A 14,719-nucleotide genomic window follows, 5' to 3' on the forward strand; every position below is an offset into this window, starting at 1 on the left:
CACTGACAGGGAAGGAAGAGGGTGGCTATGGAGTAGTTCCGTCGAGCACAGAATCTTTTATTGCCAACCCTGTTTAGAATTGCCAATACATGTGATAATAAAAAGCAAACCAACACTTATCAGCATTACTACTGTTTTAAAATTCTCTACAATGTCCCCCATCTGCCAGGGACAGGCTCTTCCCATCTCCACACCCACCTTGACCCTCACTGGTTAAGATAGATTAGGTTATGTTGAGTCCCTACCAAGACACCACTGTAATCATTCCTTGTTTTAATGACTTTCACAGTTAGGAGTTTTGCTCTAGGATTCAGTGTTTTGTATAGTGTTCTGCAATCAGGGTTTTTCTCTTGTTTTTCTCATGATTAGACTGAGGGTAGGATTATTTGGAAGAAAGATCACAAATGTATAAAGTACCAACCTCATCACATCATATTGTCAAAAGGACTTAATCCCTCTTGGAGTTGACATTCATTAGGGTGAGGTCAAGTTGCTCCGCTACAAAATTACTTTTCTCCCCTCTGTTTCCATACTGTACTGTTTGGAAGGAAATCACAAAGCACAGATCATTCTAAAGGGTTGGGGAGTTATACTCCATCTCTGTGAAGGAGAGGAATGTCTACAGAAATTGCTGGGAATTATTCTGCATGAGAGGATTGCCTCCTTATCTCTTAATTTCATATTTTTAAAAAAATTTTTTTTCTAATTTTTAATTTATCTGACAGAGAGAGATCAGAAGTAGGCAGAGAGGCAGGCAGAGAGAGGGAGGAAGCAAGGCTCCCTGCTGAGCAGAGAGCCCGATGTGGGACTCGATCCCAGGACACTGAGATCATGACCTGAGCTGAAGGCAGAGGCTTAACCCACTGAGCCACCCAGGTGCCCCTTAATTTCATATTTTTATATCTTTATTGCTCTGTATTGAAATCTTTGTGATCTCCTCAGATATGTCTTTCAAGTCACTAATTTTTTCTTCAGATCAGTATAGCTTCTGTTAAGCCAATCTCTCCCGGTGTTTTTTGTTTCTAAAACTTACACTTGGTTCTTTTTCACATCTGCTTGATCTTTCTTAGTGTTCTTTTCTATTGTTTTTAATTCTTTCTTTCTTTTTTCTTTAATCATTTTAATTGCATGAAATGATTGGGGGTCTGATCTTGATTTTTGTAAATGTTTGTTCATGGTGGATTGTTATTTATGTATTTTATGATTTAGGGTGGTGAATTCATCTTCTGTGAAGCTTTAGGTGTAGGAATCCTGTGCAGCCTGGTTGAGGGGGTGTCACTCTAGAGAGGCTTTTTGTGTTTGCTTCTGCTAAGTGGTGCTGGGTGTTACTAGCCTAGAAGAACTTTTTTTTTTTTAAAGATTTATTTATTTATTTGACAGACGGAGATCACAAGTAGGCAGAGAGGCTGGCAGAGAGAGGTAGGGACCTCCCTGCTGAGCAGAGAGCCCGATGCGGGGCTCAATCCCAGGACCCTGGGATTATGACCTGAGCCCAAGGCAAAGGCTTTAACCCACTGAGCCACCCAGGCCCACCCTGGAAGAACTTTTTTTTTTTTTTAATATTTTTTTTATTATTTTTTTTATTTATTTATTTGACAGACAGAGATCACAAGCAGGCAGAGAGGCAGGCAGAGAGAGAGGGAGGAAGCAGGCTCCCTGCTGAGCAGAGAGCCCGACTGAGATCATGACCTGAGCCGAAGGCAGAGGCTTAAACCACTGAGCCACCCAGGCGCCCCCCTGGAAGAACTTTTTATCATAATTTCTTGACTCCTGGGTTCTTGGGTCATGACGGGATAAATTCAGGCTCCAACCTGTGTGAGGGCAGGCCCATGGCTATGAATTGTCAGAAAGAGAATTTTTCTTTTTTTCTTTTTCCTAACCTGGATCTCAAGCTAAAATATGTCACTTAACTGTTTATCTCCCTGTGGCATGGGACAGCTATTCCTTGAAAAGGATAAAGATCTTCAAAACTCCTACCTTATGCAGGGATCTGGTTACAAACTTCTTTCTTCTCTCTCTCTTTTTAAAAATTATTTTATTATTTTTAAAAAATATTTTGTTTGTTTATCTGACAGAGAGAGACTACAAGCGGGGGTGGGGGGGGGGTGCGGCAGGGAGAGGGAGAACCAAGTTCCCACTGAGCAGAGAGACCAAAGTGGGGCTTGATCCAGGGATTCTGGGATCATGATCTGAGTCAAAGACAGACGCTTAACTGACTGAGCCACCCAGGTGCACCATAGGTTACAAGTTCTCTTGCAAACTCATCTCCCATCCCCTATAAGACACTCTCTTCAGACAGTTCTTTCCCTTCAAGCCTTCCCTTTGGTCTCATGGACTGCATGTTCACTTCTCTCAATTCATTTTCTATGTCTTTTAACTGTCCTTTTATATTTTCTCTCTTTGTTTCTCTTTGCCACATTACACATTATCTTCTAACTTACTGATTTTCTCTTTGGCTCCAATCTAGAGTTTATACCAACTATAAACTGAAATTGAAAATCCCATTCCCCAAATTTCTCATTTGCTTTTCATATTCATCTAATTTTAAAATAATTATTCCTTGGGGGCCTGGGTGGCTCAGTCAGTTAAGCATCTGACTCTTGATTTCAGCTCAAGTCATAATCTCAGGGTCATGACATTGAGCCCTCTGTCAGGTTCTGTGCTGAACATGAAGCCTGCTTAAGATTCTCTCTCTCTCTCTCTCTCTCTCTCTCTCCCTCAGGGTTCCTGGGTCGCTCAGCCAGGTAAGTGTCTGCCTTTGGCTCAGGCCATGTTTTTTTTTTGGTTTTTTGTTTTTGTTTGTTTTTAAGATTTTATTTATTTATTTGAGAGAGTTTGAGCAGGGAGGAGAGGTAGAGGGAGAAGCAGGCTCTTCACTGAACAGGAAGCCTGATGCAGAGCTCGATCCCAGAACCCTGGGAGCACGACCTGAGCTGAAGGAAGAAGTTTAACCCACTGAGCCACCCAGGCTCCCTGTATGTCTATTGTTTAATGTCTGTCTCCCTGACTAGAATATAAGAGCCAGGAAAACGAGAATCTCAGTCTGTTTTGTTCACAGATCCTAGGCCCCTACAACAGTTCCTGGCTCAGTAAATGTTTCTCTGAAGAATGAAAGAACAGGACAGGACAGGGCTTACGTTCACATTACACAGATCAGTGCCTGGACTTGAGCCATGTTGTGGTTAAAATAAATCTGTCTTGGGGAATAGATGTGCAGTTAGATGTTGCAGGAGAGGGGAGAATCTTAACACGTGAGTAGGATGGTGACGAGAAGACAGTCATAAGTACGTTTGCTTATGGGCCAGAGGACGCAAATTATACGAAGAACTCTGTGCGTTTATGACTCACCAATTTCACAAGCCCCATAAGGAAAGGGAAACCTCACAGAAAACAGGAAATCTGTTAGTAGAACCCAGGAGAAACTAGTGTAGCCACTGTGGTCCTCCTCTTCCTTCTTCTCCTCCTCCTCCTCCATATCTTCTTCTTCTTCCTCCTCATCCTCTTCTTCTTCCTTCTCTCTTCCTCTTCCTTCTTCCTCTTCTCCTTTTTCTCCTCCACTGTCTACAAGAAGCTTGGTGGTTGCAAAGAAGAAAAAGAACAAGGTTTCTGTCCTTCCACAGCTGTCTAGAGGTATAACATCCACCAGCAAGATTAGAAAACGCTTGTACAACACTTATTTCATACAAAACACTTATGAAAAAGTTCCTGGGGCGCCTGGGTGGCTCAGCGGGTTAAAGCCTCTGCCTTCAGCTCAGGTTATGATCCCAGGGTCCTGGGATCGAGCCCCGCATCGGGCTCTCTGCTTAGCGGGGAGCCTGCTTCCTCCTCTCTCTCTCTCTCTCTCTGCCTGCCTCTCTGCCTACTTGTAATCTCTATCTGTCAAATAAATAAATCTTTAAAAAAAAAGTTCCTAATAATAAGATTAACACTGTATACAAAGGTGCAGAGGGCACGAGAGAGAATAGTAACGGACAGAGAGAGCTCATTCATTGAGCAAGGTCAGTTTTGAATCAAAGCTTGAAGAAAGTAATGGAGTTTGGCAGAAGAGAGGCAGGCAAACTATCCAAGTGTCAAGAAAAGCACAATTCCAGGAGTTAGTAAGATCCAGAATCATAATTAGAAAGTCATCGTGTTCAACTCCCATCCAGGACTGAAGTCTGTTAGGGCATCTGTAGTGGACACCTGTTCAATTGTCTACCTAGCATCTCTTTGGCGGGGGTGGTGGGGAGCACTTCCCCATCTACTTGGTTTTAGTCTTAGCTTCCTGGAGCTCACAAACCTTGCCCCTTTCCATTCAGTCTAAGACAGTCTGTCCCCAGGGAATTTTGAATTAATTCTGAAGGAAAAAAAGTTGCTCCCTTGAGTGCTTGGACTTGTAACATCTAGACTCAGGAGCAGTAGGTAGTCACTTCCTATCACATGGTCTGGAAAGCAGTAACAGGTGCTCTACAGTGAGAATGAAGAGGAAAATAGAGGCAGAGAGGGCACCTAGAGGAGAGACACAGCCAGAGCCCCCAGCCCTACCTGGTTCTACTCTATTCCCAAAGCCTGGAGGTATCCCAATGACTGCATCTGTTTTGCTTGTTTTTTGTTTACTGAAGTTATTTTGAATTTGCCTTCTTTTGCTCATAACCCAAACTCCTTACCCTGACCTGGAAAGGTTCTTCCTTGGGTCTCAAGTGATGTTTCTTTTCAACTGAAATGTGATGGTGGAATTTGGTCTCACCGTGTCTGATGTCTGGGAGTGGGAGTGGGATGTGGCATCAGAGACTATAATTCAGAGACTCCATAGTTACCATGAACCAAGGGTGATCCTGCCTAGTTATGCAGGGACAGTGGAGGCTGGGGTTGGGCTTGGCTTGGATGGAGTCACAGGAACATGAGTGATTTCCTCTTCTTCCTGCCATACAAGCTGACAGATTATCCACAGATCTTACTATGAGAAAGATGCGTGCGGTTCTTCCCTGAGGGGCAGGTAGATTTCTAAAGATTCTGGTTCTGCCTTTACTGGATATGCAAGTTCTTACCACACTCTCTCCCTGGGATGCTCTTTCCTACTTTTGCTTGTCAAAATTTATCCATCCTTCAAGACTAGGTTCAACACCTGCACTTTTCACTTTTTTGTGGGAAAATGGCCATTGTAAGTTGCATGTGAACATGTTCCCTGTCTTGCTTTTTTAGCTAAGAAACTTATCTCAAGCTGATGGGCTGCCTGTTCTCCACCAACTATGCAAGTTGGTGTGCAACTTACTGCACACTCATCTCTAACCTGGGATTTGATTTCTTTTCTTTTGTTTTTTTTTGTTTGTTTGTTTTGTTTTTGTTTTTAAGATTTTATTTATTTATTTGACAGACAGAGATCACAAGTAGGCAGAGAGGCAGGCAGAGAGAGAGGAGGAAGCAGGCTCTCCACAGAGCAGAGAGCCCGATGTGGGGCTCGATCCCAGGACCCTGGGATCATGACCTGAGCTGAAGGCAGAGGCTTTAACCCACTGAGCCACCCAGGCGCTCCTTTTGTTTTTTTTTGTTTGTTTGTTTGTTTTTGAAGATTTTATTTATTTGACAGAGATCACAATCAGGCAGAGAGGCAGGCAGAGAGAGAGAGAAGGGGAAGCAGGCTCCCTGCTGAGCAGAGAGCCCAATTCAGGCCTCGATCCCGGGACCCTGGAATCATGACCTGAACTGAAGGCAGAGGCTTTAACCCACTGAGCCAACCAGGTGCCCCCTGGGATTTCATAATTTTTCTGCACTGTAACTCCCTTCAGCATTTATCTTTTATAGTCTCTGAATTTCTTCTAAGCTACCTTGCACCATTTGTGAAATGAAGACACCATATGTAAGTCATTTAAAATGTATTATCCTCCTGTGTTGGTCAGTTGGGTCCTCTGGGAAACAGATGCCAAGACAAAGTTAGAAGGGCAGTGTGGGGTAGTGCCTATGAAGGATGAAGGGGTGAGGGGGTAGTAGGGAGGGAGGGCATCAGACTGTGATGCGGGTTTGGCATCTGTAAGAGGGTAGAGAGAGGAAGATCAGGTGGGAAAAGCTGCCGACTGCAGCGCTGCCCTGGGGAGGTCTTGGCTGACCCTGGAGTCCTGGTGCAGAGTGCCTGGAAAGGAGTGTTTCCTTGGGCAGAAATGGCCAGGTCCTAGCACCCCTTCCCCCCACCACTGGGTGGGGCTTCCCTGGGGAGAGTGTGGCTTTGGACCAAGTGCCTTGGCAGATCTCACAGGTACTGCAGCCAGAGGCTGTCAGCTAACTGCCTCCTCGACCAAGGGGGTGCTCCCAGCAAGGAGACCTGAGCTGCGCACCTCCAGACCTAGCCTGCTTCTTAGGCAAATACTGTCACGGTCCCTTTGTAAGCTGGTCCATACTGCAAGTGTCCACGTACTTCTCTTCATTGAACCTGTGGGTGATATAATAACAATAGCATGATGTGGTAGAAAGAGCTTGGGTTTTAGAGACAAAAAGAACTGGATTCACACCTCAGGTTTGGTTTTGTTTTTAAGATTTTATTTTAGAGAAAGAGAGAGAGAGAGAGAGGGAGAGCGTGTGCACAAGAATGGAAGGGAGAGTAGCAGAGGGGGACTCCATGCGCTGAGCCTGGAGCCCGATGTAGGGCTCGATTCCACACCCGAGATCATGACCTGAGCCGAAACCAAGACTGGGCCGCTTAACAGACTGAGACACCCACCCAGGTGCCCCACATTTCAGGCTTTTTTCAGCCAAATCTAGATGAGAGTAGCTGGAATGCAGTGCAAGTCTTTTAACTTCTCTAAGCCTTTAAAGTCGTAAAATGAGATTAATAATGTTGTATCCTTCAGAATTGCTGGATTAAACGAAAGGCTTACAGTTTGGAGTCTCCCATTTAGAAAGTGTTGAATAAATGTTCTTTTCTCCTTTACTCTTCACTTTTAAATGCTACTTCAGTGTAGGATGAGGTGCTTGTGTAAATACTTTCTCATATGACTTAGATAGGTGTCATTGTTTCTCAGACATTGTGACTGCAGAACGGTAAGTCGTTTACTCAGTTCCCACAGCCAAAGCCACGGCAGAGGCAGCACTTGAACTGAAGCCTGCTGACTTCAGTGTCAGCGGTCTTTAGGTACTGTTGGCGGTTTTCAGGAAAATGAGCCGCCATGTCCCATCAGACAGTCACTGTCGGAAACACATGTGACTGCCTACAGGTGGAATTCAGTGACCAAGTGGGGAGAGACGTTGGAGCTCAAAATCTGAAAAAGAAGGCAAACCAACACCTGTTGTTAATGAAAAGTGAACAGAGAACACTGCATGTATTTATCAAATAAGCTTATTGATGAGATAAGGAGGTTTTAGACCTAAACAGTCTGGCCAGAAAACTGCTTAAAAATGGCTTTTCCTAGGCCTGAAAATATAAGAGGAAAGCAAGCTTCTTTCCAGATTCCCTAACGCCTGCTATTGTGATTCTGCTGTTTCTTGCCTTTTTCTTTGTGCACAGTATGCTTTGAGACAGACTAATGCAAAGCCATTTTCCTTCTGTGCTTTGCCATAATTTATTCCTAAAGTTATGTTCTCTGGTTTTGAAATGCTTCGAATATGATTAAAAATACCTTCCTCATAAATTATGGTAAGTTTTATTCTTTTGATTTCTCGAATATTAACTTGAGATGGCTCATTCTACTCATGCATCGCCTTAGTTTCCCGTCTTCTTTTATTTCCATCACAGTTCGCACGGGGAACTGATCAATTTGCCAGCAAAGTTGATGGATACAAAATGGTATTCTTTCCAGTTCTCAAGTGTCCATGATGTCTCCTGTGTGGCATTCTGAAGGCTGGTCTCATTCCTGTGGCCTATGAGTTTAAATCCACTCTAATTACAATGGGCCTCTTCGTATTCTCCCCTCCAGTCTCCTGGATATACCTAGGAACAGCTTCTGTCTCGTCTCTGCACTTATTTTGGGTTTTCCTTTTTAAGATTTTATTTGAGAGAGAGAAAGAGAGGGAGCGCACAAGCAGTGGGAGGGTCAGAGGGAGAATCAGGCTCCCCGCTGAGCAGAGCACGCTGGATGTGGGGCTCCATCCTGATCCCAGGGCTCTGGGATCATGACCTGAGTCGCCCCTATTTCGGCTTTTCTGGAAAAATTTAAAGCCAGTCCTGAGCCTGTGCCCTCAGGCTTTTCCCACAGGCTTAAGCCAGGAACTAGGTTACCGTCATAGCTAAGAGTTGGAAAAGGAGACATAGAGCTTCCTAAACAGGTCCTGAGAGGTAGACCCTAGGGCTGAGTGGTCATCCCTTCCTGATGCCTGTTGCCCCACGTCCTGAAGGCAGAATGACATGTTCTGAAGAAAAAGACTGTGCTGCCCTGAAGGTTCTGGAATCTTTTTTGAACACAGGAAGCAAGTCCCAAATGGCCCTTTGTGGATATAAACATGTAAATGTCTTCAGAAAACTTTTCTGCTTAAGGCATCAAGATTTCTTCATGAAATATTAATTCAAGGTATTTTGGAGGTTGAAATTGGATTAGTTCTGCCTGCAACCCTTTCACTTTTGGTTGGGACCACCAGTAGTGCCCTCAAGGACAACAGATTGCTCCTGGTTTCAAACACATTGGGGCAATTACAAATTGCTTGTGACTCTGGGGGCACTATTACGCAGTTTGTGTGATCTCGGGTGGATCAGATGTATCTTTTTTATTTTTTACTTTTTTAAAAGAGTTTATTGACTTATTTGACAGAGATCACTAGCAGGCAGAGGCAGGCGGGGGGGGGGGGGGGAAGCAGGCTCCTGGCTGAGCTGACAGCCTGATGCGGGGCTTGATTCCAGGACTCTGGGATCATGACCTGAGCCGAAGGCAGAGGCTTTAACCCACTGAGCCACACAGGTGCCCCAGATGTATCTTTTTTAGATGAAGGGACCTTCTGTACTACTTCAGCGTCCTTCCTTGCTCAGGAAGCCTATGAGCTTGCACAAACAGCAGATCCACAAACTGCATCGTGAAGAGATCAGTCTTTGTGATCTTCAGGTTTTTGTGTTTTTTGGCAGTAAAATCTCCAACATCAGGAGTTAAGACTAATCACACTTTAAAAAAAAAAATTCTTTTAAAATTTATTTTATAGAGAGAAAGAGTGGGAGAGAGAGGGCACCCAAACAGGTTCAGGAGTGGGAGAAGCAGGCTCCCTGCTCAGCAGGGAGCCTAATGTGGTGGGGCTCAATACCAGGACCCCGGGATCATGACCTGAGCAGAAGGCAGACACTTAATGACTGAGCCACCCAGGTGCCCCTACTCACACTGTTCTATTACATTTTAGAATTTCCTATTTACATATTTTTCCTAATGCCTTTCTCTGCCCCTTGAAATACTACTTATTCTTCAAGATGGAGCTCAAATGGCCTCGTATTTACTCCTCTTCCAACAACAACAACAACAACAACAACAACAAAACAACCAATACTAACAACCGTTTTTCCTAAATCCTGAAGCATAGGACTTGGACATGCTTATGAAATTTATTAGAAGATTCTCTGAATAGTTATCTGTGTTCAGATTTGATCTTTTCAAGTTTCTTCAAAGCAAACATTATTTTGACAAATCGATTATAGATTTTTAACAGTGGGAATGTAGAACAGAACTATCAAAACTTTTGGCATTCTCATGAAATAAACACAACCTGACTTATGATGACTCATAAATCAGTAGTTTGTCAATTTCATGAATTAACTGTAAAAAAGATCTATAGAAACCACACTGTAGTCTATTAAAAAAAAGCCTAGTGATTTTGTTGATTACTTTATAAAAGTTTAATAAGGGCCTGGTTAGTATGATGGGGGTTGGCCAATTTCCTAAATGTTTTCTTTTCCTGTCTTTGGCATATGTCTGTTTATTAACATACATATTTATATGTTCTTCCCAGTGTTTAAGATTCCAAAATGTACTTCAATACTATTCTTCTTTTCCCCATGAGTTATGAAAGTCATCTTTGTGCTCTGTTAGTGAATTTGGATGGATTTTTAGATTTTAAAGGTATTTACATTTTGTTCTGAAGCAATAGCTCACACAGTTGTCAGACTTTATCACTGTATAAAAATGTACAGTGGTTTATTGACATGTACATTCCAATATGTTTACAGCTGCAAGATAATGAGGCACACTCCGTATTGCACTTCATTAAAATTTCAGGCTCAATGTAACCTAGAAGTTTAAATGAAACTGCATTTGTAATTTAGTAATTCTTATACAGGACAAACATTGATATCTTTATATACAGTGTGATACTTATTACAATTATATGCCAGTCCTAACACAATTTTTTTTTTAAATAACAGTCTAGGAAATAAACCAGAATATTCCTCTTTTCATCCCCACCCATGATGCAATTATACAGGATTACAAAAAGGCAGTATACAATAAACAATGATTATTTTTCTTTTTTGCTTGAAAGCCAGCATCATTCTTAGTCCATGGGCATGGTGATTCTTTTGTATCAATTATCTGTAAATGTTCAATGCTTCACAGGCCAATGACGGTAATGCCACATGCAAACACCTCACAAGTTTGATGTCTTGGTTCAAAAGAAGATAAACCAAAAGAATGGGGAAATTTTCATAGCAAGAATTATGTACATGGTATTTGGCATCCTTCTTGCACTGTGAATGGTTCATTTTCATGGATGTAAAAATGGTCCCGTCCTTATCCTGAGCAGAGTTTAAACTTTACCACATCCACTTGGGGGATGAAGGCAACTTTTTCTCTGTAGACAAAGGAATCTGAGTGTTCTAAAAAGTGTGAGCATTTCTGCACACTCCACAACCCAGAGCAAATTCTTCCCCAGTGGGTGGATGAACAACATGGAGTGGACATTCAGTTCCTTCTAATTGTTTGCCTTTGGGACCTGTATAAATTTTGAAGGAGGCAAAAGAATATAATTTAAAAAAAATCCACATACACAGAAACCTAATGTAAATATAAATCACCAATAACTTATTCAACGAAATAATATGGCTATGGTTACACAAATATAAAATTTAAAAATTATTTTTCTAACTACAAAAGTAAAAACATTTGCCATAAAAAATTCAACATACCAGGTATATACAACAGAGAAGGGGCAGAATCCCTTATCCACAACATCCTCCTTAGAAATAACCCTTATGAGCCATAGATCTTATTCTATTCATGAATGAGTGAGATACATCATCTTAAAAATTTTTTATTTTTTAAATTGAAGTACAGTTGACACACAATGCTACATCAGCTTCAGGTGTATAACATAATGATTCCACAGAATCTATACACTATGCTATGCTTACCACAAGATTAACTATCCTCTGTCACCTACAAAGCTGTTCTAATACCACTGACCATATTTTCTATGCTGTACCTTTCACCCCCATGACTTATTCATTCCATAACTAAAAGCCTGCATCTCCCACTCCTGCTTTACCCATTTCGTGCTGCCTCCATTCTGGAACTATCAGTTTGTTCTCTGTTTTTATGGGTCTGTTTCTGCTTTTTTGTTTTGTTTTTTAGATTCCATAGGTAAGTGAAATCATACAGTATTTGTCTTTCTCTGACTTACTCCACTTAGCATAATACCTTCTAGGTCCATCCATGTTCTCACAGATAGCAAGACCTAATTCTTCTTATGGCTGGGTAACATTCCGGGGTGGGTGTGTGTGTGTGTGTGTACACACACCACATCTTCTTTATCCATTTATCTACCGATGGACACTAGGGTTGCTTCCGTATCTTGGCTATTGTAAATAATGCTACAGTAAACATATGGGTGCATATATCTTTTTGAATTAGTGTTTTCATTTTCTTTGGGTAAATACCCAGTAGTGGTATTACTAGATCATATCATATTTCTATTTTTATTTATTTTTTAAATAAATAGGTTCCATGTCCAGCATGGGGGCCAAAATGGGGCTTGAACTCATGAACCTGAGATAAGACCTGAGCTGAGATCAAGACTAAGAGGTTTAACTGACTGAGCCACTCGGGGGGTCCTGGTATTTCTCTTTTTAATTTTTTGAGGAACCTCCGTATTGTTTTCCACAGTGGCTACATCAGTTTGCATTCCCACCAACAGTATACGAGTGTTCTTTTTAGTGCACTTGTTATTTCTTGTCTTTTTGGTTCCAGCCATCCTGACGGGTATGAGGTGATACCTCACTGTGGTTCTGATCGGTGTTTCCCTGATGATGCCTGATGTTGAGCATTAGATACATCATTTTACAGCAAAGAGTGATGAACAAAAATGGTCATGAAAACCCATTAGTTCAGTTAAACAGAAAATTATTCTGGATGAGAGAATATGGAAACTTTGTATAAAATGATTTTCTCCAAGTAAGAACAAATGTAAGTGTGAATAAGCCATGTTACCCTTCTACCTCTCTGAAAAAAAAGCACACACTGATGAATGGGAAGACTGATTATTAAAGACTGTTATTTTTAAAACTATCTGAAGGGAGATTAGTAGAAAAATGAAAATCAGTGTAAATATATGAATGGTAAAATAATATAAAATTTAACAATCTGGAAGAAGCATTTTGGGGAAGATATAAACTTAATAGTAATCAAATAGGTGAAGCTTAAAAATGGACGTAAGGAGGGCATGCGATGTAATGATGTAATAAGACTGATGAATCATTAAACTTTACCTCTGAAACTAATAATACATTATGTTAATTAACTGAACTTAAATAAACAGAAAAAATAAAAAATAAGAATAAAAAGTGTATAAGTGCATGACAGCATCAACGATGGTTCCTGCAAACTGCAGCTCTTGTTTTTTCTGGGGCAAAACAAAGGGTCATTTATTCAACAGCATTTACTTGGTGCCTAATGTTTGAATGGTGTTATGTCAGGTGCTTGGGATGTAAAAACTAACAGTACATGGCCCTTATCTTCAAGGAGTTCATAGTCTAATCATGATGGTGAAAAATTATGGTAGTAAAAGTAAAAACAAAAGAAAACATACCTGCAGACATCTGCATGCTTACTACTGAGGCTCTGATTTAGTGTATCACCTCAATCTTCTACTAGTCAGAGGCAGGAACTATTGTCCCAACTTTGCAGATAAGAAAACTGAGGCAAACTTAACTTAATCTTTCTTGATTCTTAGGTCCCTCATCTTTAAAATAGGCATAGCAATATTTAACTCAAAGGAAGCTGTGAAGGTTAAGTATCCTGGCACAAAAAAGGTAATTAGTAAATATTTTAGAAACTAATAGAGGAATTATCTACTTTTTCTTAATTTGGACTCTTGTCCTTGTCCATATATTAAAAATTGGAATTAGTGGGTTGACCGTGCTTAGAGAATCAATCCTCTGTCCTTCTAGGTAAAATGCATGGCCGTCTTCCCTGCTGATTTCACTGCGTGGTCTGCATTAATTCTATTCTAGTTCTCTGAAGGAATGGATGAATTAGAGGAATGCAAGAGGCTGGACAGCATGCCTCAGTCTGAACGTTAGGCCAGCTACCGAACCTCCTCTCGAGCCCTGAACCTTCCATCTGTGAGGGTGGGGATAACAGCATCTACCTTATAGGTCGTAAAAACTATGTAAGAAAATACATGTGAGGGGCACGTGGGTGGCTCAGTTGGTTAACTGGGCTCCTTGCTTGGCGGAAAGCCGGCTTTTCTCTCTGCCTGCAGCTTCCCCCAGCTTGTGCGCGCTCTGACAAATAAATAAATAAATAAAATCTTAAAATTAAAAAAGAAATGAAGAAAGAAAATACATGTGAAAATGCCCAAGATAGATGTCCGTTCTTTCCTTCTGCCATCTCTCTAAATCCTTTCTTGCCTCATTCCTCTGGTTCATGGCTGTTGCCAGGGTGAGGTCCCTGTGTTGGCTGACCTGCATGATCATGTGAATTGTGAGGGGAGGCCTTGCCTTGTCTGGAACCTCTCAGTGACGACCCCACCACTGTGTTCTCCACAATATCCATCTTAGCTCTAGCTAATCTGATCACTTTCAGTGTTTGGTTGTTGTTTTGTCTTTGTTTCTGAACATAGAAGAAATTTTCTTTCATTAAGTAAAATGTAGACTTTCCCTGATGATATTGCTGGCCTCTAAACTTCCTCAGCTACAAGCTGTTGACCTCTTGAGCTCCTCTGTGTCATAAAGGCGGGGGGAGGAAGACTGACTCCCCTGGATCCCCTTTACTTCCAGACCACTAACTTAAACTTCCATTCAGTAACAACATCCCCCCCACCCCCACCCAAGCTAACCCAATCTAAATGCTGCACCCATCTCACTCCCTTCATCTGCTTATCACCCTTCTCCTGCTATTAGGTTTCACATCTTTATTCAGGCCATTGTTGTAAAGACCTAGCCTCACATTATTCTGATCTTGCTTCTTTCAAAGTCCATTACATTTCCTTAAATAAAAAAAATTTTTTTAGAAGGGGAACAGTGTACCAATTTATTTTTGACATGAACAAATAGAAGTAGCCATACTAAAACAGAACAAAACAAAACAACCCTACTTATTCTTTCTGGATAATATATTTCTCATGGTTTAAAAATCAAAATGTTACAAAATGGTATATAGTAAGTCACTTTTCCCCCATTTCTACCCATCTTCCTGGTTTTTTTCCCATAGCTAATTAATTTTATTAACTTCTAGTGTATTGTTCCAGTATTTAATGCACATATAAACAAATATAAGTATATATTTTCATTTCCCCTTTCCTTACAAGACTGTATACTATATACCCTGTTCTGTAACTTTATTTTTCA

At 41.3% G+C, this 14,719-nt stretch overlaps 1 protein-coding gene across 6 annotated transcripts in view; it reads right to left on the minus strand.

Moving 5' to 3' along the window:
• Positions 1-10,038: 10,038 nt before the first annotated feature.
• MYCBP2 (MYC binding protein 2) overlaps positions 10,039-14,719 on the minus strand; it is a 275,059-nt gene continuing 270,378 nt past the window's right edge. For all 6 annotated transcript variants that reach the window (XM_046028200.1, XM_046028199.1, XM_046028201.1 and 3 more), the window contains one exon: positions 10,039-10,866. In XM_046028200.1, coding sequence (XP_045884156.1) covers positions 10,751-10,866 — 116 coding nt within the window. In that variant the 3' untranslated portion in view covers positions 10,039-10,750. The remainder of the gene's footprint in view (positions 10,867-14,719) is intronic.

This window comes from Meles meles, chromosome 14 (assembly GCF_922984935.1).
Source record: "Meles meles chromosome 14, mMelMel3.1 paternal haplotype, whole genome shotgun sequence".
Taxonomy (NCBI): Eukaryota; Metazoa; Chordata; class Mammalia; order Carnivora; family Mustelidae; genus Meles; species Meles meles.